The sequence below is a fragment of the Acomys minous genome, assembly GCF_964271855.1.
Source record: "Acomys minous genome assembly, chromosome: 1".
Lineage (NCBI taxonomy): Eukaryota > Metazoa > Chordata > Mammalia > Rodentia > Muridae > Acomys > Acomys minous.
This window is the reverse complement of record NC_140483.1, coordinates 183649838-183676467: the sequence shown is the minus strand read 5'-3', so window position 1 is coordinate 183676467 and position 26630 is coordinate 183649838. Positions and strand designations below refer to the sequence as shown.

The window sequence follows — 26630 nt, the reverse complement described above, 5'->3', positions numbered from 1 at the left end:
GGACGGGTGGGTTTGGGGGTGGGTAGGCGCAAGCGAGTGAAACAACCAGAGTCAGTGGCTGCCACATTCACAGTTCACAAAGCAGGGTCTCACGCCCGAAAGGAGAGATACCCGCTGTGAGGAATCTCACAGGGAGAAGCGAGATTACCCATTCTGTCCTATGGACAGAAGCTTTCACAGTAAACTCCCAGAACTCGCAAACTCGGACCTTTCCCCGGAAGCCCCGCCTTCCAGGTAGCGCGTCACACTACAGGCCCTGCCCCCTGCTCATCTCGCGGGATCTCGCGAGTACGGCCGGGTCAGGTGCAGTCATGGAGGCGGAGGAGGCGGATGTGGATGTGGAAGGAGATGTGGCGGCGGCTGCACAGCCCGGGTGAGGCGCGGAGCGGGGTCCTGCGGGCCGGGCGGTGCCAGGCGAGGGCCTTAGTGTGCGGTCGGCCGAGGGTCCGCGTGGACGGCGTCGGGATCGGGGCGGCTGCAGGCCGGAAGTCGGCCGGGTCCGGGATCCCCGGCTGGGACCGAGTGCCCGGGGTTGGGCTGTTTGTCTCCGCTTTCTGGAACACAGTGGACCTGTTCCAATTCAGATTCCCTCCTGCATTCGCTTTATCTCAGGCTCCTCACAGCAACTGGAGCACTGGCATCTAGTCCACAGGCCTTGACTTCATAGACATTGGTCCTAAGCCTGCAAGCGACCTTGGTCAATTGTTTGATTCCTCCTTCTCAGGGCAAGTTGTAAAAATTCGCGAGGAGGCAGCTTAACTTAAGGGGTCCAGATTTTAGAGTTGGACAGTTCAGATTTTCCTTCTGCGTTTTCTCTTCCTGTTTACTGTCACTATGACCGTGGTCAAGGCTTGTGTCGATCTTACTGTTGTGAGCATCGAATGAAATAATTATAAAAGATGGCTTTAGCATATGTAAAGTGCTCAGCAGGTGTGTCTTTTTTTTTTTTTTTTAAACTGTCTTGGGTATAACATAGTGAAGACCCAGTGAGGGGTATGGTTAAATGCCAGTGCCTGCAGGACGGGCAGTGTGGTTTTAAACTGAACCTGCTTTGACCCCTTGTCTTAGAAGCAAGAAATATCCCTCTTTTTAAGTAATGGAGCTCGGACTCAGACCTCAGGTAAAAGCCAGAAGACCTGAGTTGTAAATGCAACCAATTACATTACTTGTAAAATGTCAGCAACTTCGTTAAAACTCGGTTGAACTCTGCAGTTACTAATACTGGTCCATTTGGGGCCTATATGGTTCAGTCTTATGTAACTCATTTGACAGGAGGGCTGCTCGGTTATAGAGTACCAGTCTTCAATGAGGCACCAACATAAGGAGCATTTTTAAAAGTCCGGTGAACTCTTTAAGTGTTATAAATGTGAGGGGTGGTTAAGTTCATATAATTATTTTCTCTAAAGTTCGTAGGCAGAGAACTTCGAAGGTATGCAGATAGCTTGATATAACAATAACTCTTTACATTGGGGTAATTTTTCAGTCTTGAACAAGTGCTTGTGAGTTTGATTTAGCTTTTGCAAGTCTGCAAGCTAAGTGGGTAGGGCAATTTGGAGTTTGTTTGTTTTCTGTTTTTTTCGAGGCAGGGTTTCTCTATGTAGCCTTGGCTGTCATAGACTCGCTTTGTAGACCGGGCTGGCCTTGAACTCACAGCAGTCCCACCTGCTTCTGCCTCCTGAGAGCTGGGATTAGAGGCTGGGATTAAAGGCGTGCACCACCACGCCCAGCCGCAGTTCACCTTGCCAGAGGGCATCGGCTACGTGCCTCTTTCATAGGTTTATCTTAACTTTTCTGCTTGTGTTTAGCTTTTTTTGCTGTACCATTTTCTTGTCATTTGGGTCTCCTGGTGACATTTGTAATGTTAGCCTCATGCATTAGGCTAACTAAGGTGCCATTAGTCAAAGCGGATGCCAGGTTCTCACAGCAGCTTTCAGTTCCTACTTGGTACAGGGTATGGCTGGCCTACCTGCCTCCTGCCTGAGACTTCTCCAGCCAGGTACCAAAAGGAAACACTGCATTTTGGGTTTCCTCCAACTATTTCTTCTCATCTTCCTTTTCTGGATACTTTAAACCCTTTTTAATGTTGATGAAGGGTGTTTTGCCATAAGACTTGTGTTCACTGGACATACCTAGTGATAACTCTAAGCCTGGCGTCTCTCATGACTTAATTTCTGTTAGCTTGATGTCTTGCTACCCTGCCATTCTGATGTATAAAGATACGGTTCCTCAAGCTCAGCCCAATACTTGTTTTTATTTCCCTAATCTTTGACTGACCCAGGTCCTATCGGGACTCTAACTGGAATCCACCAGCACTTGTGTGTCTCACTAGTGCGTCACCATCACAGTATCAGCTTCTCCTTTAAGACCTGTCTCAGCAGTCCCTAGTTCAGTACAGGACAGCAGCACCCATCCAGCCTCAAGGCACACACCTCAGCTCTCCCTTTTCCTTCTGCCATCTTTCTTCTTCTCCATCTGATCAGTTATTAATAAGTATTGATAATAACTATCTCCTCAAACAACACTCTTCTTGCTATGCAAGTTCCTGCTATGTTTTGGTAGTATTTTTCATAATTATTACCTTCACTTTGCAATTGATTTTGAGGTAAAATGCTTATTTTATTAATATTTAATTTTTGGTTGTTTGGTTTGATTTGGTTTTTCAAGACAGGGCTTCTCTGTGTAATAGAGTCCTGCCTGCCCTTGAACTCACAGAGATCCACCTGACTTTGCCTTCCAAGTGCTGGGATTAAAGGTGTGGAACACCACCCCTGGCTATATTTTGTTTTGTTTTGAGATAGGGTCTCATATAGAGCTTAGGCTGGGCTGGATGTTGTTGTGATTTGCACTCCTGATCCTCCTGCCTCTACCTCCTAAATTGTGGGATTATGCCCCGGCCCGCCGGGGTTCGACTAACGCTCGGGAGGAAAATTTTCCTGTATAGAGACAGAACACTAGACACGAAGAAGGGGGCAAGTCTGCATTCTGATCAAACCCCGTTTATTGAGAAATTTCACATAGTTTTTATAAGGCAGAGGGCAGGGAAGCATATTGCTATGGCAACCCAGTTGTAGGCTATCTCAAGATGCGAGGAATTCCAAGCAGGTCACAACATCCTGCCACACCGAATATTTTGCTATCTTTATCTAATTGAACTGTTAAACCACAACAGTGTGGCTCCGTCTAAATCTTACCTTTAGTCTAACTGCTGAACCACGACAGGGTCAGCTGGTGCCTGGTAAATGGCAGACTGCTGGAGAAATAAGAATCTAGGCTCTGACAAGATGGCTGAGCATTGGCCATATAGCCCGTCCCCTACAGGATTACAATGAAGTACCACCATGCCTGGGTGGTTTTGTGATGAAGTCTTCATTCCTTAACTACTTCGGACCTCTGATCCATTACCCACCTGCCTTGTTCACTCATTCACCCAGCTGTTGATTCCGTCCTGTATGTCATCCCTGGGTGTACATAGCAACTGTGGAAACAAAGTCCCTGCTGTCATAAAACTATTAGTTCTTGTTGGGCGGAACAGACAGTAAACCTTATGTATGTCTTTCATAGAGGGAAATAGACAAGGGTAAAGATGATGCCAGCTTTTTCTCCTGCACTGACCCTGCAAAGCTCTTAAGGTGTGAAACTATGGGGCAAACTCAGATTTGTAGCTTGGATTACTAGAGAGATTGAGGTTACAGGGGCTAAGAGAGGAAACAGTTGAAGCCTGGCAGCTTTGAGGGGAAAGGTTGTTTTAAGTTTAACCATGTAACTTGTACTTAAGGAGATTCAGGTAGGTGTTCTGACGCATGTATCAGAGAGTAAATGTTGCTAATCCTAACTATGGTGTACTGCATGGAAATATATCTGCAGTGAACTTGAAAAGGTACACTCTTGGCAGACCTAGCTGTTTCGTACAAAGATTCCCTTGTGCTGACACAAGCCTTAGAAGCCTTTATTTAGGCTTTTGAGAATCTCAGTTGACAGGGGTTTAAGGCTGATTGGTATCAACAAATGAAGAAATGGCTTTCATTTCATAGAGAGTAAGTTTATCACTAGGTTAGGACAGGAAAAAGTCAGTAATTTTACTAGGAAACATTATAGCTTCAAACATACAAAAGACAAAAATTAAATCTGGTTATGTCATAGCTTGAGAGCTCCCTACAGTCTGACTGTTGAGTCTTCTTGCAAGTGAGACATAGATTGCACTTATTATTTCAGTGAAATGACAGAATTAATAGACTTGATCTCTCATGGACACAGAAGTTCTTGAAATCAAATTACTTTAAAGTTAAGCTGTTGCTAAATTCCTTCAGTACTTTTTATTTTAGTTCTTACATCTAGTTCTACTGTTTTCCTCATGTTGAAGGTGGTGGGTTTTTTGGCTTTGAAATTTCTAAAAGATTTAACTGTAGTGTTTGAGTGTGCATGCATGTACTCATTAGCTTTATGTGTGCATGCATGTGCTCATTAGCTTTATGTGTGCATGCATGTGCTCATTAGCTTTATGTGTGCATGCATGTACTCATTAGCTTTATGTGTGTATGCATGTGCTCATTAGCTTTATGTGTGCATGCATGTGCTCATTAGCTTTATGTGTGCATGCATGTGCTCATTACCTTTATGTGTGCATGCATGTGCTCATTAGCTTTGTGTGTGCATGCATGTACTCATTACCTTTTGTGTGCATGCATGTGCTCATTAGGCAAAATTCAAGTGGTTGCTCTTGGTCTCCGCATGCTGTGGCTGTTGTGTTGCATTACAGTTTTCCCCTCACAGACTAGCACAGTGGAGCAGGTGCTGTTGCAGTGTTCGGTTGTTAAGGAGAGGAGGTGCTTAGTACCAACAGCTGGCCAGCCCTTCCTATCAAATTACAGCCTAAAATGTATGTAATAGCACTTCTATTAATTTTTGTATTTATTACAGAAATGATGAAAATACATCAGCTTTTCAAGATCACTATCTTGACTCCACGTGGAGAAGAGAGAACGGCTGTCTTGTAAGTATGCGAAGTCCCTGACTTGACACTGCTGGTCGCTGTCCACCCAGGGTGCCTCTTTTCCTTTTTCTTTTTTAAAACTGAGGCCTAATTCTCTAAAATCACAGAGGTAGTACATGGAAATACTTCCTTTAAAAATAGAGGACCTTACTTTTTCAACTATGAAGAAAAAGATCACTTGAGAAATAAATTTAAATTCAGCTTGATTTAGGTACAGGTCTTTAGCACTTCTCACAGTTGTCCGTGAGAGATGAGTTTAACCAGAGTTCACGTCTTCATTCAGCAGTGACTGCATGCTACCCATGCCAGACAGTAGGACAGGTCAAAACGCTGCAAGTGTCATCAAGACAGATGCGTGACTTTGCTCTCGTTGATTATAGACAAAAAAGGAGTCAGATAATAAATAGGCAGACAAATCATTTGTAGATTGCGAAAGAAATAAGCAATGTTGCCTGAGGTTACTATGTTGGTATGCTTGAGGAAAAGTCAATAAATGACACCGAGGAGGTGACACATAAGTTGAACTGTAATGGAGAAAATGAGTGGATAAATGAGTTACAGAGCTACCATTGCTAGGCAGAGGGAATAGCGAGCGCGGAAGCATTGGCTTACACTGACAGTTTAATATTGAAGTGAACCAAGGCGCCATTGAAAGAGTTCTGTAGCTTTCAGACTAGCAGAGTCAATAGTGTAGACTAGTAGGTTCATGTTTGTCAGCTATGCTTTGGGTGCTGTGGTAAAGAAAGGACTGGAGGGAAGCGAGAGTAGAAACAGAGGTACTAGTTAGGAACTGTTTGCAATAATCCAAGCAAGGTTTTTGATAGTGGCTTGGTCCTTTATGTCCCAGAAGAGTGACCCATTTGAATTGTATTTTGAAGGTAGAGCTGTTAGTGGATTGCATGTGGGGATGGACGAGAAAGGAAGGACTCCACAATGATTCCTGGCTGTTTATATGGTAGCTGGTGATTGGCAGTGCTCTTTGCAAAGTTGGAAAGGCAGGTGGGGCCAAGTGATACGGAATTCTGTTGTTGATGTTTTGTTTGAGAAGCCAGTTAGATATTCAGAGGGAGAGGTTGTGGGTGGTGACCCTAATAGAGTGGCGCTTGAGGAAGAGGGTTGAACGTTGTGTAACTTTGAGACTTGAAATAGGTATGGTTATTCCATTTGGCTGGAGAAAAACAAATGAGTTTTGGAAACAGGTTAATCATTCAGCAAAATGCCTGAAGCCTAGAGTTCTTTTGTGCACGGTGGCCATTGTTGCTGCTTACAGGTAAGGGGCATGAGCCTTGGGATCCAACAGACTATAGTGTGAGGTTTCTTCTCTTCCACTCGGAATGCCACCAGTGCTACAGATGCTGCTGGGAACTATTCATGCCTGTCTCTGGGTGGTTGTGAAAATGAAAATGTAGCTATATGCTCATCCAGTGAGTTGTAGCTGTCAGTGTATGAATCATGCATTTCACTCAACAAACAAGGTAGCTTTTAAAGTAATGAAATATATAGTTATACATTCTATTCTTTTTATTTTTTTTTTTAAAGCCTTGGACTCTGGATAGCACCATCAGTGATGAGAACAGAGCTGTCATTGAGAAAATGCTGTTGGAAGAAGAGTATCCTTCATCAACTATGAGAGGAGTAGAAGTTTCAGGGTTAAATGGATCAATGCAGGCATTACAGAAGAAGCCACTGGAATTATTAGATAGTATTGTTTGGCCACAGATTTTGATTGTATAATTTCATGTTGTATCTATACAAAGAGTAGCATGTTTTACTGCTGAGCCTGAGACTGACGCAGTGTATTTTAGTTTTTATTGTCAGCCACGTCAGCATGCAGAGTATGCATGTTGCATAGAAATGGTAGAATATTTAAGTCAGAACCTTAATTCCAGGCTTCCGTTTTTCAAAACAATATCAGCTAAAACTCAGAGGTATTTATCTGTACAAGGCTCAAGAACATGTGGAAAGTTTCACATGATACTGTGTAGGTAGACATTACATGAGAGGAGTTTTAAATGACAAAACAGTCTCATCTCCTCCAGGTCTTTATCTGTGCCTCAGCAATTGACTGTTTATCCTGATTTGTGTCAGTTTTAACTTCTCTGAGACTTGGCCTTTTGTGTCAAACTAGAGGATTAAACAATAATTTCTGATTTTTCTGGCCTTTAAAGACAACTAATGAATAGTGGCTGGTTTTAACTTTTTCATGTGCATTTTATGGATTTCTGCCACTATTATTGCTGTTATTGTTGTTGTTGTTGTTATTATTAATATGCATGGTTTTGTTTGCATGTATTCTGAACCTCTTGTGTTCTTGGTGCCTGTGGAGACCATATAACGTTGTCAGATCTCAGTCGAGAGCTGCCGTGTGGTTTCTGGGATTGAACTCAGGCCTTGTAGAGTAAATGTTAGTGCTCTTAACCACTGAACCATCTCTCCAGCCCCCCCTCTTTACTATTTAATCCAGAATTTCTGTTATCTGTATTCCCAACTGCTTCTGTTAATTTGAAAGTGTTTTCTGTATCTTCAGTTGCCATTCGTTGTCTCCTAACTATGGAACTCTGCTCCAACGTTGCAGGTCTTGCTTAGGTTATTCTTTTCAATGAGAGGCACATACGCTCTCTTCAGTCTCCAGTGCCCTCATTTAAAATAAAATAAGTGAATTTTTATCTTACACTTTTAACAGTATATCTTATTTAAAATATTAGTTTATATGAAAACATTGTTTCCGTGTGTGTGTGTGTGTGTGTGTGTGTGTGTGTGTGTGTGTGTGTGTGTAGACCCCAGAGGTTGACAAGGTGTCTTTTTTATTCATTCTCCACATTACATTTTGAGGTGAGAATTCTTATGAGCATGAAGCTCACTGATCTGGCTAAGCATGCCAGCTGGCCTAAAGCTGTGAGAGCCAGCTGAGTCTGCCCAGTGCTGGGATTGGATGTGCACAAACATCTGCACTTCAATTTTGACACGGGTCCTTGGGGTCCAGATGCAGGTTCCCATGACTGCATAGCAAGCAGTGCTTGAGCCATCGCCCAGCCCCGAGGGAAAACATCATGAGTGTTACTAAGTTTGTAGAATCCACGGTGCATTTCATTTTATTTTAGCACCACATCTCAGTTAATTCTAGCTGTGCTCCAAATGCTTGACTGTGGCTGCGGCCACCAGGTTGAACAGTACAGTTCTAGGTCATTGGCCACCAGTACTCACTCGTTCCCTTGCCCACGTCAGGGCATGTCATTAGAGTTGCGCGCACACATGGAGAGAACAGAGAGGACCGTTTACATGTTCTTTGTCTCTAGAACACCACCTACTGTTTGACATGTAGTTGATAATCGTTAAATGAAGAATTGCTCAGACTTGGGAACACTTTTGTAGCAGGCTAATTCCAGCAACACTGAGGGGAAGTTTCTTGGCAAATTTAATGTTATTTGTATTAGTGTGTAGAAAAATCCTGAATTCTTCTCTGTGACCTTCAAAAATACAGAAACATAGTTCCCAAATTACCCTACACAACAAATCCATCTATTTTATTATTCATATTTTATGAAAGAAAAAGATTGAGGCTTTTCTGTCTTAGCCACTTGTGGCAGGAAAGAGAGGGGAAACCAGCATTGCTGTGGTGCGTACTCTGCAGGCATTCTGTGTGTGGTCATCCCTACAGGGACTGCCTAAAGCATGAGCTCACGGCCCTGGGCAAGCTGTGAGGGGGACGGGTTTTGATTACATATGAATGTCTTTGACCAGTCTCCTTACTTGATGTCATGTAAGAATCATATGACTTTAGTAGTTTGTTTCCTTAATAATTACACAGGTATTATTTGTCTAATAAATCACTTCCAGGAAAATTCTGGGTTAATCAAAAGGAAGATGATAAAAAATACACAAAAAGGTAAAAATCAGTTCATAGTACTATTAAAACTTTTAAATTGCAATTTTAGAAAACTTCTTTAAAAGCTTTCTTTTCCCCCCATATGCAGCCTTCAGAAAACAGCAAAAATCATGTATGTACCTATTTTATATTTTTAAACCTTTTTAATAAGATAAAAATGATCTTTTATCTTACCTGTATGTGTCTTAACTATGTGTGGTCTCTGTCTGTATATGTGCGTGTGAGTACAAGTGCCCATGGAGACCGGAGGTGTCAGGCCCATTGGAGCTGGAGTTACAGGCAGTGGTTGCATTCTGGTGTGAGTGCTGGCACTGAGTACTGCATCTACAGAGTCCTCTCTCCAGCACCTTTAAAACTTTTAGATAAATTTAAAATTATAAGAAACTTCTTAAAAGTTAGTGGAAACGTCTCTTGATTCAGTAGACAGGATACAGATGTTAGAATACATAATATAATGCTACCATTTATTTGCCAGAATTTTTAAAAATGTCTTTCCTATTGTCAATTCATCACATCTTAAATAAAGCTGGTATCGTAAAGACTTAGGGGGAAATCTTTAGAAGCTGCTGTGTAATGTATAATGAATTGACTTGATTTTTGTTCTGTCTGTTAACTTTGTACACTTTATTTAGATCTGTGATTTCTAAATATTACCTAGGAAAATGGGGCTGGGTATGCCTCTGATCCCAGTAGTCCAGAAGGCAGATTCAAGATTTTCACAAGTTCAAGGCTACTTGCTCTACTTAGTGAATTCCAGGCTAACTTGGGCAACTGTCTTTTTAAAAAATCTAGAAATATTAAAGGCTTTATAAATACCCTTTCTTTGTAATTGGGGAAAAAATGGCCATTCAGCATTTATAAATACAAGCTTGAGCACTGAGCGTTCTCTGGCTTTTATGCTTTGCTATATAAACAACAGGGTGAAGTTACTGAGAAGATGGTGTGGTGTGGCCTGGTGAAATTGGAGAGCTTCCTTAGCATGCTTCTTGTGAGACAGAATCTAAAAGCAGTACATGAGTTGTCATAGTTTTGTGATGAAACTTTTAGGTTTTGAGAGTTTGTTATGTCTGTTGTTTGTTTTCAGTTTGTTATCAGACTGATTTCCTTTGATGTCTTTTAGTGTTGTCTTCACTCAGACCCCAGGGTTATATTGTTTGGGCTCTTCTCACTCTGGTAGAGATAAGGAACTGGGTGAGCCGTACTGCCGAGGCACCAGCTGCAGCCGCTGCCTCCTTCCTCTCCTCCTCTGTAATTGGCTAGTTTTGGCTTTAGCTCATGACTGGCTGTAACAGCGGTTCTCAACCCCTTTGTAGAGGCAAACAATCCTAGGCCAGGGTCGCCTAAGACCATCGGGAAAACATAGTATTTACATTATGGTTCATCGCAGTAGCAAAATTAGAGTGTGACGTGGCAGTAAAATAATTTTGTGGTTGAGGGTCGCAACATTAGGAAGGTTGAGAACCACTGTTATATAACCTTAAGCTGCATAAATATAAAATGTTCCATTTCATATTTTCTTTTTCAATTTCTCCTTTCCTTCAGGCTACATGCTCCTACAAAACCAGCCAGTTATTCAGTAAAGTGGACAATAAAAGAGAAAGAACTGTTTGAACAAGGACTGGTAAATAGATTTTAAACTTTTGGTAAAATTATTCTAGAAGCAAACAAGAGAAACTTTGTATATTTGCAATAGGAGATCAGCTGAATTCATTTTCACTCAACTATTTGGCATTGTACATAGTCTACAATTTTTAGCACATCTTGGAAGACCAGAAACATTTTTTTTGCATGAATGTTTACTGAAATCTCTTTAAACATATAGAAGCTATGAAGTATAAAGAGTATATGTGTGGTTCAAATTCTGAAAATACCTCATACATGAAGAAATGTTTAATAAATTAAATCATTACCCTTTAAACTACCAAAAGTAGATTCTATATTTTGTTTCCTGGTACATGTAACTCAGTTATACTAAATTGATTTTAAGATTGTATATACATTTTACAGGTAGTTTATAATTTTATGTATGTTTTTTTAAAAATAAAATTTATTTATTTATTTTCCTGTGACAGGGTTTCTTTGTGTGGCCTTGGCTATCCTGGACTTGCTTTATATTTGTAGATCAGACTGGCCTCGGACTCATAGAGATCCGCCTGCCTCTGCTTCCCGAGTGCCGGGATTACAGGTGTGTGTGGCTACACCTGACTAAAATTGAGTTATTAACATAAATACATGTAGCGGAATGTTAATTCAGAACATAGCTGTTCTCGCAAGAGATCACATGACCTTTTAGGTCCATGTGATCTGGCTGGCAAAGGATCACACCTGAAGATCTTCTAGGCCTGTGTGGTCCATCTGGAATACAAACACGCCTTTAATCCAGGAGACAGAGACAAACAGATCTCAGTTTGAGGCCAGCTGGTATAGCAGGTGTCAGGTACAGAAAAGCTTAGGCCCAGGTGTGGTGGTACATGCCTTTAATCCCAAATGAAGGTAGAGTTAGTTTGTAGAAGGACACACCCATGTTTGAAAGTGATAACTGCATGACAGAAAAGGTGACAAATCAGAGAAGATTTGACAGAATAGGCTATGCCCAACTCTCAAGAGAAGAGAGAGGAAAGAGAAGTACTTAAGAGGCAATTTTACCAAGACAGTAATAGACAGATGGATTACAGAGAGAAAACTCAGGTGAAGATGGAACAAACTAGAAAATGAGAAGAAGCCAGAGGATTAAAGCAGAGTGCTGAGTTAGATTGAGGCCAGGCAGAGCAATTCCAGGCTGAGATAGAAACCAGATTAAGTAAGTCAGCTGGGAGAAGAGTTTGAGCCAGAACAGCTGAGTTGAACCAGCCCAGTTCTCAGGAAGAACAAAAAAGGGTGAGTTCATTAAGTAGTGCATCTCAGGCTGAACGCAGTCTGGGCCTAGGTTAGAGTGTGTGGAGGCTAGAAGCTTCCAGGGCCAGGCCTAGGTTAGCAGGAGAAGGTAGTGAGCCTCCCAGACAGCAACTGAGCAAGGAGAATAAAAGTTACTTTTACATATACAAATTATGAGAAGTAAAATGTTTGTATTGTTTTAGTCAGTAGCATGACAGCTATGTATTATGGTGTTTTAATACAAATACATTATCAGGAGGTTTTTTTAAAAAACTTCTGAGATTTAGAATGGATAGCCTTGAGGTTTGCCCCTTCTCAAAGACTAAATATGCATATTTCATGTTTTCAAGTGGTTTGTGAACTTAAGATTCTTTTTTTTTTTTAATTGTTGGCATTTCTGATGGTTTTAGGGACCATATTTGTATGTAGAACTCACATTTGCCTGAAGCTATTGGGGTAATAAGTCTCTCATTTCTGAGGTAATCAGTTATCTCTTCTAGGGATCTTTTGTCCATTTATAAGCACATGAGAATTTATTTATATAGATATATAAAATTTGTGTGCACTAAAATATTTTAAACAGTATTTTCTTACACAGGAAAGCCCTTTGATTTACTGGGCGATTTATTTCTTGGCTTGCCCACTTTTGCCCATTGATGATACAGCTTCTTCCCGACAGATGGGATTGTCTCTGGCGTGGCAGGAGCTCACCGGGCGGTGCTGACGGGGAAGGAAGATTTCTTTTCTTCTGTTCCTTTTAGCAGGAGGCTGCATCTTTACTGCAGTTTGAAACTGCTGGATATTTTCTGTGTTTCCCTTGTTAGTGTCAATTTTAATTTTATGTTCAAGCCCCTATTATCTGAAAGGATGTCACTTCATCCAGGTCCCTGCTATCTCTAAATGTGTTTCATGATAAGCAAGGCATTGGCCTTCACTCCAAAGTACAAGAAACTGATTCTCCAGTTAGTTAGTACTAGCTAAGTGTTACTTTTAAATAATTTACAATAATTTTTTCAGAAGTAATTTTGAGTTTTAACAAAGCACTCATCTAAATAACAAATGCAGAAATAAGTGCCTTTTGGGTCAGATCTTTTAAGATATTTCACTACCACAAGGCATGGCTGCTTGGTCTGTAGATCTGAGTGTAGGGAAATTTTTTCTTTGTTGTATTTAGTTGTTTTGTTTTCTTTTTCTTGATTGTAAGAGTTCTAAAATGGGGAGGATGTTGCTGTCCACTGTGGGAAATATCTTGTGTTAGTGAAGATTTATATACTAAACAAGGTTTAGAGTTGGTGCCTAAATGTTCATTGTATATCTAAGAGTTGTGTATTTTCCGTTTTTGCACTTGAAATCTCCATGGGATCACCCAGGGTTTGGTATAGATAGCCTTTGGCCCCAGAAAAGAGTCATTGGTTGTAGGTCTGCTTTATCTGGTTGAATTTAAAAATCATTGTACTGTATACCCAGTGTAGAGTGCTTGCCATAGGACAGCAATAGTTACTATGGAATATAAACTATGAATTTAAAAGTTACAGTTAGTGCCGAATGTATCCAGTTGATTCTGTAAGAAAAAGTAGACAATGTAACCTAGCCTCCTTTGGTGCTGTTGTAAGTCATTCTTAGGTGAAAGAAATGTGTGCTTTGAATTTTAAGAACATAGTTTAGTAGATCAGATTTCATTTTGTGCTTTGGAAAGTAAATATAAATTTTAGTTTTTTTAATGTGACAGTTGCTTGAACTATTACTAAGTAAAGTATGCAAAACAAATTTGTTTCTATTTTGATAACAGGCTAAATTTGGCCGAAGGTGGACCAAAATTGCAACACTAGTTGAAAGTCGCACAGTTTTACAAGTGAAGAGTTATGCCAGACAGTACTTTAAAAATAAGGTAAGCAGAGTACAAATATCCTAAATAATAACAATAATAATAAAGTTCAAGATAGAGTCAGTAAGCACAAATACTCAATGCAGAATAAGTACAGTTTGGATTGTTGTATTTTCTCTGTTGTTGTTGTTGCTGCTGCTGCTGCTGTTGTTGTTACGAAACAGGGGCTTACTATATAGCCCTGTCTTCCCTGGTGCAACATGACAGTCCTCCTGAGTGCAGAGATTATAGGTATGCACCGTCACTACCACCTAAGTAGTCTTATACCCATAACATATAAGCGTTTTGAATCCTTAAAAAGTTAATTATGTTTACTTTATGTGTGTATGTGACCATACATGTGTGCTGTGGCAGGAGTGTAGAGGTCAGACAACAACGGTGGGAGCAGGCTCTCTCCACTGTGTGGGTGCCCGAGCCCAACCTCCTCGTCAGGCTTGCATTGCCCGCTAAGCCCTCTCTGTCTGGCCCACTGCTTTTGTTTGTTTTTGTTTTTTAATTTTTAAAAACACTTGGAGCATTCATGCCCAGTCTGCAACCCATAGGTGGCTAAGAATAAAGCTTAGCACCCTTGCAGCTGACGGTGCGTGTTGCAGTGCTCCGCCCCCTTGCAGCTGACGGTGCGTGTTGCAGTGCTCCGCCCCCTTGCAGCTGACGGTGCGTGTTGCAGTGCTCCGCCCCCTTGCAGCTGACGGTGCGTGTTGCAGCGCTCCGCCCCCTTGCAGCTGACGGTGCGTGTTGCAGTGCTCCGCCCCCTTGCAGCTGACGGTGCGTGTTGCAGCGCTCCGCCCCCTTGCAGCTGACGGTGCGTGTTGCAGCGCTCCGCCCCCTTGCAGCTGACGGTGCGTGTTGCAGTGCTCCGCCCCCTTGCAGCTGACGGTGCGTGTTGCAGCGCTCCGCCCCCTCTTCATTAGCTGTTCTGAGTGTTGCTGTTAAGTAGACGCAGGGCTAGAACAGGATAATGGTTGTTCATTACATTCCGTAAAGCACACAGTATTCCTGAGAGGGCATGTTACACAGCTTTAATGTTCCTCTGGAAAATACCTAGTCTTTTGCACTATAGAAACTTCTGGAAATTTTAGAGTTTAGGGGATATAAATTCTAACAAACATAGTTGTGAAATCTGTTTATGAACAAAGCGTTTTTATTTTTATAAAGAACTGTCTGAAAATTTTAATAACCTTGTTTAGAAAGATCTAGTTATAATCCAGTCAGTTCTTTATCTTTTCAAATATTTTGTTCTGTATTAGCTATGCACTTTTTAGAATTAGGATATTTATTTTTATTTTATGTGTGTGGGTGTTTTGCCTGTGTGTCTACCACAGTGTATGCAGTGCCCCCCAGAGGCCAGAAGAGGGAGGGCATTGGAGCCTCTTAATTGGAGTTACAGGTGTCTGTGTCCTTGTGGGTTCTGGAAACTGATTCTGTGTCCTCTGGAAAAGCAGCCAGTGCTCTTTAATTGCTGAGCCACCCCTCCAGACCTAGGTGTGTGGTTTTGACACTTAAAATTTCTAACTGTTCAGGTAAGCTCTAGAAGCATAATTATATGGAAGTGTCCTACGTGAGAGCTTTTTTCTAATGTAAATGCTATGCTCTACTTGTGCTTTATTCAATATAGCAAAAAAATAGGGGTCAGTGTAGTTGTCTATCACCAGGTGTCTGGATAATGAGGCCTTGGGGGCTGTGTGTGCGTGTGTGTCTGTGTCTGTATGTGTCTGTGTTTGTAGTAGAATTCAAACATTTAAAGAAAAATGAAATTACAAAATTCATAAGAAAGTGGTGCCTCATATTTGACCACGACCCATGGATGGGGAGGCCTGGTGGCACTCAGAGGAAGGATAGCAGGCTACCAAGAAGAGTCTTGATACCCTATGAGCATATAAAGGTGGAGGAAGTCCCCTCAGTCACAGTCATAGGGGAGGGGAGTAAGGGGAAAGCAGGAGGGAGGGAGGAATGGGAGGATACAAGGGATGGGATAACCATTGAGATGTAATATGATTAAATTAATAAAAAAAAATTAAAAAAAGAAAGTAGATAGAATATATATATATAATATTAAGCAAGACCACATTATCTCAGAAAGACAGAAACTGGGAGTTCTCACTCTTATGTGGGATCTAGTCAATTATGTATATATGTAAACAGATGTATTTATGGGTACAGTGTAACATGAGAAAAGAGCACAAGAAAGGCAAAATATTAGGACATGAAGACAAGTGATGGGTATAGTTGATACATTCAGCATTCCTCCACAGTATGAAAGAGGATACAAAGCTAATTGCTTTTCTAGACAAGCAAAATTAAAACACCAAAACTCCGTGAAGGAGTTTTCATTTTTGATGGTGTGGAAGTGCATAAAACACATTCAGTAGTGAAAGTATGAGCTCCAGTGTGAAGCTCCACAGCCTCAGAACGGCTGCTCTAACTGTAGACATAGCTGAGGTGTGTACTCTTTAGGTCCGCTTAATTTTAGTGTGTGCTGTTTATTTTACTTGCAAGGTTTTAAAAATAACTTTATAAGATTTTTAAAAAGTAAGTGAAGGTATGATGGCTGTTAACATGTGCTTAGTTTAGAAAAATTTTGTCTATTTTTTTGTGTCAGGTCATTAAACTTCAAATCTTAATATTAACTGTATGCTATTTTGATTCTTAATAAGGTAAAGTGGGGTGTGGAGAAAGAAATACCATCACAGAAGAGCAGCAGTGGTCTTCAGGTGGACAAAGGTGAAAGGACAAAGGAGTGGGCAGCATCATGCTTAAGGGGTCGTGCTGATCCTAACTTGAATGCTGTAAAAATTGAAAACTTATCTGATGATGAAGACGTAGACATCACAGATGAACTAGATGAGTTGACTTCTCAAACAGCGCAAAGGACTTCTGGCAGCCTTCTCACTTCAGATGCTCCTAGTAGTAAACTGTGTAAAACCAGCCATGGAGAGCTCACGTGCCCCGAGGATTCCGTAGCTAACCCTGCAGGGGCGTGTCTGCAGGGTGTGAAGCAGACAGCAGCAGAAGCATGTTCAAGCTCAGCAGTTACATCATGGGCTGGAAATCAGAATAATAATGGCAAAAACTCCATCAAATTAACTGAAAAATGCAATAAACTGGGGGAAGAGTCTGATAGGCAAGGAGGAAAAAAAGGAGGACCAGATGAGGCCACGCCCTCACCTTCCCCAGAGTCCTGTGAGAGCCGGAAGGACGCACGTGGAAATGAAGTGCTGGTGCCTCCTTGCCAGATGGTGGAGGTAAACCACGAGGGAGAAGAGCTTAGGCCACCAGAGCAAGAAGTGGAAATAGATAGAAACGTAATTCAAGAAGAAGAAAAGCAAGCAATTCCTGAGTTTTTTGAGGGGCGTCAAACTAAAACACCAGAACGTTATTTGAAAATTAGAAACTACATTTTGGATCAGTGGTAAGAATCACATTGCACATGTTCTGAAAACTTGATCCTCTGAAGTATATTGATTAGGCCCATGCAGAACTGAGGACTTGCTGGAGGTCCAGAGAGCTTTCACATGAGCTCCTTCAGTAGTCAGGGCTTAAGGTTTCTCATAGTGAACCTCTTACAAACTTCGGTAAACAAGGCCATCCGTTGCTATCGTAACATCTGTCTCTGTAGTGTGTGAGCCTGGAAAGAAGGGAGTGACCATTTTGGGGGTGGGGAGCAGTTTCTTGGCGCAATATCGGGAAGCTATAACTATAGAAACCTATTGTTTTGGGAAAGGAGAACATTTCCAGTTTTCATATGTATTTAAGTGTAAATAAGGACAAACTTAGAGACAGGAGTATCATTAAACATGGCTATAATCTTGAAACTGTTCTCTGACATAGCTTTTCAGTGCTTGCAACTCTGAATGTGGAACGAGCACATTTACTTAAGCCAAAGACTACCTTATTAGCCTAAAGACACTGAAAGTGACTAGACTTGCTCATGGTAGCTTACTAAGCATCCATAGTTGCTATTAATGTCTTAGAGTTCTTTGGTGGGGATTCTGTCTTGTCTTTTGTTTTCTCTCCTGTCAACAGTTTGCCTGTCATGTTTCAAAGCCTTTCAGCTAGAACCTAGAAATGCTTCTGAAGATTAATGTGTACCTTGTTAAATAACTCTCATTTCCCTCAGATAGTATTAACTTATTCCAGGAAAAGAGTATTTGCTTTTGTTTTGCCTCATGGTACTCTTTGACTGATTAAAGTGTTAAAGAACCGTCTTCTGACTAAGGATATCAGTAGAGCAAGGGATCCCTCAGAGAAACAGCTGACATCACTAGTGCTTTGTGGCTTGCAGAAAGCTACTTGTATCCTCAGCTCATCGTAGTCGGCCCCACAGTCCTGTGAAGTGGCAACGGGGTCTTTGCTGTTTGAAACAGACTAGCACAGTTCTCAGAGGTTAGGGCCACTGACCCAGGAAAGGTGTTGGCCCGACTCACTCGCTCTGGTACTCCACATTACCTCGTTGACAGTTTTTAAGGCTAACTAAATTAGATCTCTGTTCATACCTGGGTTTGGTTTTGGAAATAAAAGGCTGGATAACCAAAATTTAAGGCCTTCAAACAATGTCTACCTCAGAAATGTAACAACTTGTGCAAAATTAATGCTATTTTAAACAAATTTTTATTTGTTATGTTGAAATTTGGATTTTAAAATAGAATAAATTATATAGACAGCAAAAATTATATGACAGTAGTTTCTTAAGTCCTTTACTTTAGTACATAAAGCTTATTTGGTGTTCTGTTTGAATATGAAGATTTAATACAAAAGTGTGAAAGCAAAAGAAATGTTCTTAAAGAGAAAAGTATAAAGTACGAAAGGACGCAAATGGCACTTTAAAAAAGGGAAGACAGTGTTTTAAAAATAAAGTGACTTATCAGAAGAAAGCTTTTCCGTGAGAGCAGGTACAATTGGTTTTATTTAGAGGTATGCTTTCATTAAAGTGTTGACCCACTATTATTACCATGCCCTGCCACATGCCGTGCATTATCTTTAAACTGTCTCCAGTTCTCTTTACAAATGAACAGTGAGGCTCACAGAGAACGAGGCCTGGTTACAGGTGGCACTAGGTGTGGAGGCTGCAGTTCTGTGTTGATTCAGTGTTTAAAACGTTGCAACTCCAGCCTTTCCTTCTTTTCCTTCAGAGCGTATGGTGCTGGCTCTTTAACTGCTTAGGTCTGCGCAGGCAGGAAAGGTGAGGTTTGTGGCGTGCTCCTCCCTGTTCTAGCATCCTGTATTTATTTTTGTCATACAGCTTACTGCCACTGAAAATGGTACAATGTTGTGAATTGTCTACCATAGTCCCTTAAGAAAGTGGATAACATAAGACAGTTCTGTCTGTTTTGTTTATCAAGTGCCAACTGCTTAAAAAGCAGAAGGCATTTAAGTTGTTGGAGGAAGATATTTGAGTGGCTTTGGAGAACAGAAATGTTTACTACTCCATGAGCAAGACTGTTGAGTTTCTTGCAAAGCCTGTTGATTGGAGAAGACAGGTGCAGACTAAGCCAGTTTTCAGGCTCCTGCCATTTTTTAGTGGCTGTACTCTTTCCTACGTTCTTGTCGTGTTTGTATAGTTTGCTTTTCCTTGATGAGACACAGAAATCTCAGCTTTTCTGCGGAAGTGACAATAATCTCCTCTATAACAGTTAGTTTCACCTTCTGTGGACTTCATAGATTTGTGGATTTAAGTTTTGTTTTGGGCGGCCTTCCCTAAGCACTCTATCTAAACTGGTCTGTGCCTGTTTGCTGCACTGTGTCCACTTAGGCTTCTTGTTCTTCTTAGAGCTCTGTGTCATCTGTTAATGTAATACATGTTATTCCTTTATGTATTGATAATCTCCATTGGAATTTAAGGTCTTTGAAAGTACAAGGTTTGCATTGTTCACTTCTCAGACCCTTGTTCCTACAACAGTGTCTGGGACACAGATACTCTTAAAGGGTGATGAAGTAGCCTCTGTGCTGCCCCTCAGCGCCTGGGCCCACGTGTGCGTCTTAGGCTTATCACGTCTTCATGCTGAGGAGGTGCTGCCGTGGGTCTGGCTTGTTTGCTGCCTTCTCAGATGGGACTGCTCAAACCTTTCTCCTAGATTAGGAAGGCAGATTGTGTGTACCTCACAGTGCAGCATGTGGCAGAATCAGTAACTGGTTTCTCCTTTTGTTCTCTGTTCTGTTTTCTATTGGCCTTCTAACATAGTACATTAAGGAAATGTAATTATTATATGAATCTTTACTTTTGTCGGGAGTTTCTTGATTCCTTTGGAATCCTCTAGAATTGTATCAGTTTTCCTTTGTGAATAAGTGTTTACAGTTAAAAATGAATATGCAGTATTTCAGTATTTTTTGAGCGCGCTCATAAAGCCTTGGGGCTGAGAGTACAACTCAGGGTTAGAACAGCTGCTGCCTGGCAACATGCGACAGTAGTATTAAAAAAGGGAAAGTAGGAGAAATGTCTTACTACTTAGTCTTCTGAATTCCCTAAGTGCTCTTTTTATTCACAAATGTAGATGTGAATTTGGTTTTGTACAAAATAGGTGCTAATTTCAAAGTTTGGGGATACCTGAGATCTGTGGGGTTTAGTATTGGGGAAAGAATACTTGTAACACAATCATACTTACAGATACTTGTAAGTTGTTGCATCCTTTAAAGATATTTTACTTGTGAAAAAAAAGGACACTTGGGTATTTGTTCGTTACACGATTAGCCGTTATGTGAGGGTAAAAATTTAAGATATTTTATATATTAAAAAGTTTTCCCCAGAAATCCTTTTTAAAATGTCTCTATTCATCCAAAATAATTGTACTTCCATCTCTTAATTAGGGAAATATGCAAACCGAAATACTTAAATAAGACCTCAGTGCGTCCTGGCCTGAAGAACTGTGGGGATGTTAATTGTATTGGACGGATTCATACCTACCTCGAGTTGATAGGAGCAATCAATTTTGGATGTGGTAAAAATAAAAACCCAACAACATCTTTTACTTGGCATTTTTTAATCTTTATAATACCCATTAATTTTTATGATGGTTCAAATTCAAGTGGATTGATTTAAGTATATGGAATTAAAAGAGAAAGTGTAACATTTTAAAATAAGTGTATCAGCCGGGCGTGGTGGCGCACGCCTTTAATCCCAGCACTCGGGAGGCAGAGGCAGGCGGATCGCTGTGAGTTCGAGGCCAGCCTGGTCTACAAAGCGAGTCCAGGACAGCCAGGGCTACACAGAGAGACCTTGTCTCGAAAAAACAAAAACAAACAAACAAACAAAAAATTAAAATAAGTATCATTAAGATTTTGATGTTAAACAGTTTTCTGCTAATTAAACTGTCTCCCTTTGAAGACATAATTTTAAAGGAAAGTATTTTATTTATATAATAGAAATAATTTAACAAAATAATTTTTTGTCAAGTAAAAGTAAATTTGTGAGAAATCTAAGACTAGCCTATTTACAAATATGTATTGAGACCAGCATGGCTGTTAAAAAAGTTTAGATTTCGGGAGCTTTTTTGGGGGGGGTGAGGGGGAGGCGGCACATATTCCAGGACTCAACAAAATCTGAAATTTGAAGTATATCTGTTTTCACACATTTTGAATAAGGGTTGCCTACCCTTTATTATTATTCTTCCTAGAGATGCTTCCTAGCAATGACTAAATAAAAGAAACAACTTATGAGCCATTATATGTAGTTATAATAAAAGCACAAAAATATTTCAGTGAGGCTGGTGAGATGACTCAGTGTCGTTTGCCCCTAAGCCTGAGACTTGAGTTTGATAACTGGGATGTACTTGGTATGAAAGAACCAACTCCCAAAAGTTGTCCTATGACTTCGACAAGCACACATCTGCACACACACACACACACACACACACACACACACACACACACACACAATTTTTTAATTAGTGAAAGTCTTTCACTCTTATTTTTCTTATTCAGAGTTGATGAGTGCATATGTCAGAGTGAGCTGTACCCTGTCATTGGATTCACATCCCAAAGCTCTGAAGCAGGCGGATAGTGATGGGTGCAGGTAGTGCTGAGCAACCAGAACCTCACCACCTCTGGGTTTGGAGGTGAGCTAGACAGCTGACTAGAAAGTCTCTGACAAATTATTTCATTTTTGTGTGTTGAGAATGTACAGTCTACTCTTCTATGTAGGTGGCTTTTGTGCCCCAACCTCTGTAGAGACTAGATTTTTAAGAAACTAAGTTATTTTAGCTGCTGCCACAAAGAGATGGCATACCGTTTTTTTGTATTAAACTACTAAAGTTAGCAAAGTGGGCTGAGCCCTCATTTAATCAGAAGTTATACACATTATTTATTTCTTAGGTAACTGCTTTTATTGAGCTTCCATTTTAACAACAGCACTATTTGTTTGAGACTAAGTGGCGTATCAAAGGTATGGCGACTGTGAGACAGTGATGGAAGCTCAGCTGTAGACAGTACATACAGTATGTCTTCCTAATTAACAGGTCATAGAATAATCGGCTATTTTATCTTTCCTGAACTCCAACAGAGCAGGCAGTATATAACAGGCCACAAGCGGTTGATAAAGTACGAGTGAGTGACAGAAAAGAAGCAGAAGCGGCGTACCAGCTTGCCCGGCGCCTTCAGTCTGTGGTAAGCAGCTGCTCTGCTGATAAATTGTCGTTGAGTGGAAGAGCATGTTTTCTACCTTAGCCATTCACTTGAATATGAGGCAAAAAAACAACTAGAAAACCCTTCAAGTTCCCGGGCACATCATGTAGAAACCTGTTGTACTAAAGTGGTCTTGTCCTGCTTGGTTGTGATTGATAAAGCTAACGTGTTGGGTGCTAGAGAGACGACAGGGCAGGTAAGAGCGCTTGTTCCTCTTGCGGAGGACCCAGGTTCTGTTCCCAGCCCCACATCATGAGGACTACAGACATTTGTAACTCTAGTTCCAGAGAATCTGACATCCTCTTCTGCCTTCCTTGGCATGAGGCATGCATGTAGTGCACAGACGTACATGCAGGCAAAACACCCATAAATGTTAAGAAAACATAAACACAGCAACACATACACCAGCTGGGTGTGGTGCACGTGCATTTAACTTCAACATTCAGAAAGTAGAGGCAGGCACATGTCTGTGAGTTCAAGGCTAGCCTGGTTTCCACAGCGAGACCCTATCTCAAAAACAAAATAACAGTTATCCAGCAAGTTTCCTATAAGCCAAAGTCACAATAAGATCTGATTAGTTTCGTATTAAATTGGTGACGAGTAAAATAAATCTCAGACTGTTTTGGCCGTGAACTATTTCTACCGAATATGCTGTCTTAAGAAATGCTGTGGAAATTGTACAAGTCAGTTAAAAGCTGGTCCATTTGAAACACCTCAGATACAGTGTTTGCAAAACTACATGAGTACTGGAGTCCACAAAGTTTGTAGTTTGTCACTGCTTGATTAACTTGCCATTGGCCTTTCTAAAGCTGGGATAATCCTTTTCTTTCTATTTTCACTATACATTTTGCTATGTGTTCATTTCTACAACAGGTGATTGGAAACAAATCCATTTTCTTTGTGGTCTTAACAGTACTTTATCCTCGTATGTTAACTACTAATGGCAGTGGAAAGTAAAATAAAAAAGAAATCAGGTAAAATGCAGGAAGTCATCAGTGCTGTGTTTTCTAAAGTGGTACATTGATGCCACCACCTGGTTCTACCTTGCCAGTGTCTGGGAGTGCCCACGAAAAGTCGATTGAGTATCTCTAAGCAGGAAACTGACTGTTGTACATGATCAGTAGGATACAGTTTATTTAGTGGATGACCAGACATTAAGATACTTAAGTAGTAGAGTTTTAGATGGTTACTATTTATTTTTGTGTTTTCATGTGTTAATTTTGTTACCTTTTCCTTTATTATTTTCTCAATGTAGCGTACAAGGAGGCGTAGGGTCCGAGACCCATGGGGAAACTGGTGTGATGCAAAAGACTTAGAAGGGCAAACATTTGAGGTAATTTTTATCATATTTGTGGCTTATCCATGAAGCCTGGTTTCTCATAATTTCATTCCTGTGTGTTACACTGATTTCACTGTTAATGCATGTGTGCACATCCCTGTGTTTATTTCATTTACTGAAAGGTTATTTACCATTAACCAAACCAGAGATCCCCATGGTACAGACAACTAGAAGTCTGACTTGTGCTCAGCCGGCTGAGTCTCTGTCTCCATCTCTTTGTCTCTAAATCAAGAACAAGTATCAGACTGAGCAGTTGGTATGCTCTATTCATGCCATTAAATGATGTTCTTTTGCGTGATGTTTGATAAAGCAATTAAAATACCATTCTCAACATTAGGCATATTGAATTATAAATACTGAAGTGTTATTTCTACTAATAGAAATTGGGACCCTGAAGAAACATAGGCAACAAATACTGGATGTATATTCACACATGCACACGCGTGTTCACATATAGAATTTGTTGTAGATAGTGTAGCAGAGTGGAAATACGGTATAAATGTGCATTTATTGGCTTTGTTATCTCAAGTAGCTACCTAACTGTACTAAGTGTCAAATTTTAATTCATGAGGTAGGAATGATACCTCTCTGAAAGGGTTTCAGAAGAACTGAGATGAAGTATATTAAGGTCCTAGTATCTGTCATTCAGTAAGCTTCCCTGGACAAGGTACTCAATAAATGTTACCTTTCTCCTGCTCCTCTCTCTGTCCCTAACCTTACACGTAGGACTCTTGTTGGCATATTAAGAAGTAATACATGGTTCCTTCTCATAAGGTTGGTCTAAGGATATGAGGTACTCCCAAAAGTGTGATGAGGAAAGAGTTGACAAAAGATGAGATGTTTGAACCAAAGGATCAGGAGAAGAATCCTCTCAGAATGTAGATGGAAGCATTCTAGGCTGAGGGAGTTGCACAAGCAAAGGTACAGATACAGGAAAATACTACTATTCTGGGAAAGGTGCACAATGTGTTAACTCGAGTGTAGGGGGTAGTAGGGACAACTAGGTTGTATATATCAATGTGATGAACTGCACGGGTCACCATGACACTGTTATTTTATTGTTTTATAAAGATGTGGAAACTGAAGAGTGAAAGCTTCAGATCTTAGTGATGGCCTTTCATCTGATGATGGAGTAGAGCCCTGCATTTCTACTCCAGAATTTTATGATGTTGAGGACCCCCACTCTCATGGTGCCAGAAGCAAAACCAGGGCCTTATGCATGCTAGGCAAAGTACTACTTTACCACTGAACTACCCCTCAGCCCTGAGAATCTGCATTCTTAGTTATCACAGTGTGATGTCTGACTTTTGAAAGAAAATTCAGCCACCAGAGCCTGGGAAACTAGAAATAAGAAATGAAAGACTTAGAGGGTTTTTTGTTTGTTTGTTTGTTTGTTTTTTTAAACTCAGTCACTGCTTCATTGATTGGAATGGGCAGTCAGAAGCAACAATTTTTCATTTTCATAGGGCTATATAATTTGACAATTTTAGATGCTACTGCTCAGTATTTACTAGTAGCAAGGAAACAATGTATACCAATTTGTTGGGTCCTGTCCTCACATGTCCTTAAGCTGCATTAGATATTTACTCTGTCTGGGTAGCTGAGGAACCTTCTGATGGGCTGTATTGTTTTAGCATCTGTCTGGGGAGGAGCTGACAAAAAGAGAAGAGGAGGAAAAGTGCAAACCTACTAAATCTTCAAAACCTTCAAAACTACCAAAAAGGTATGGTGTTATGGTATATAATGTATTTCTTAACTTATCACACATGGTTAGAACGAACATGAAAAAATAGCCAGTAACTGCATTCATTAGGTACTTCATAGAAGATACATCAGGCAAAATAGTTTTTTCTTTTTCCCTTCTGTGCACATGACTGTGTGTGTCCATGTTCCCCTGTGTATATGTGAGCTTGAGGTTCATGTCAAGAACATTCTCTGTCTGTCCCACACCTTATGAGGCATGGTTTCATCAATGCCAGAGCTTGCTGATGTGCTTAGCCTTGCTAGTTAGCTTGCTCTGGAGACTGGAGTGACAGCTGAGCTGCCACTAGCACCCAGCATTTCCAAACTCAGGTTCTCATGCTCACAAGACAAGCACTTAACCACTGAGCCATCTCCTTAGCTCTTTGAACTTTTCAATTTAAAAATTTCTGATTACATTTTGGATTTTTTAAAATATATATATAATTTTTATTTCACTGCTTATCAGTTTGGGAAACTCTGAGCCAGAGTTTCAAAATTCTGGCTCATTGAGTGTTGGGTATTGCCCTGGAGACCTATGTATAACAGTGGTCAGTCAGCGCTAGACATAATCAGACAACCTCTTTTTCTGGCTGAATTTTCACAAGTTGTTTTGGAGTTTGTTGCTTTTAATGTAATACAATAAATTGAAATTTATAATTTGTAAAATTGCCTGAGTAAGTTGAATTCCTTGATATTTTCTAGTCATCTTCCTGCAGATGCCCCATTAAGTGGACTTTGATTTAGGCCTTTTGCTTTTCAAAGCTAGATAATTGAGAAATGCGGCTGCAGTTTTATTTCCTTGGCAAGGCTTAGATCTTGACTTAATTACAGCAACTAACATTGTTTGTTGTGTTTTACATACTTTATTTATGTGGATACACTTAGTCCTTTGGCGGCCTTTGCATCATGCCCCTTTTACCTGTAGGAAAAAGAAGTGGCAAAGACACATATAGTGTGTGGTCAAGCCACTTAGTGTGGAAACTCTGATTTAAGCCCAGGCAAAAATGCCTAGGAACCCTTAGACCTGGTCCTGTAACTAAGCACGTTGTTTGCTACCTCTCCAATGCAGAAACTTAATCTTACCCTTACCCTGTGGGGGAAATGTACTAAGTATTAAAAAAGTTATTGGGCCCAGACTCCTTTCAGTATCCAGATATTTAATTTTTTGAATCTGTATGTGAGACTTAGGCTTATTGTGATTTTTAAGTTGTTCTGTCTTGCCAGGAGCCTTTTAAATCCACACATTCTTTTCTCATCTTTGTGCTTTTAGCATTGATTGATTGATTTAACATTTTAGCAT

The 26630-nt window shown here is 40.6% G+C and overlaps 1 protein-coding gene across 5 annotated transcripts in view; it reads left to right on the top strand.

Annotated features, from left to right (window-relative positions):
* The first annotated feature begins 253 nt into the window (after window positions 1-253).
* The window catches only part of MYSM1 (Myb like, SWIRM and MPN domains 1), a 40153-nt gene continuing 13776 nt past the window's right edge, over window positions 254-26630 (top strand). For 4 of the 5 annotated variants that reach the window (XM_084795641.1, XM_084795640.1, XM_084795639.1 and 1 more), the window contains exons 1-12: window positions 254-373; window positions 4918-4990; window positions 6530-6600; window positions 8799-8876; window positions 8965-8988; window positions 10419-10497; window positions 13540-13638; window positions 16290-17044; window positions 20437-20567; window positions 22127-22230; window positions 23504-23581; window positions 25222-25310. In XM_084795641.1, coding sequence (XP_084651767.1) covers window positions 312-373; window positions 4918-4990; window positions 6530-6600; window positions 8799-8876; window positions 8965-8988; window positions 10419-10497; window positions 13540-13638; window positions 16290-17044; window positions 20437-20567; window positions 22127-22230; window positions 23504-23581; window positions 25222-25310 — 1643 coding nt within the window. In that variant the 5' untranslated portion in view covers window positions 254-311. The remainder of the gene's footprint in view (window positions 374-4917; window positions 4991-6529; window positions 6601-8798; window positions 8877-8964; window positions 8989-10418; window positions 10498-13539; window positions 13639-16289; window positions 17045-20436; window positions 20568-22126; window positions 22231-23503; window positions 23582-25221; window positions 25311-26630) is intronic. The other variant, XM_084795643.1, reaches the window with a different exon arrangement.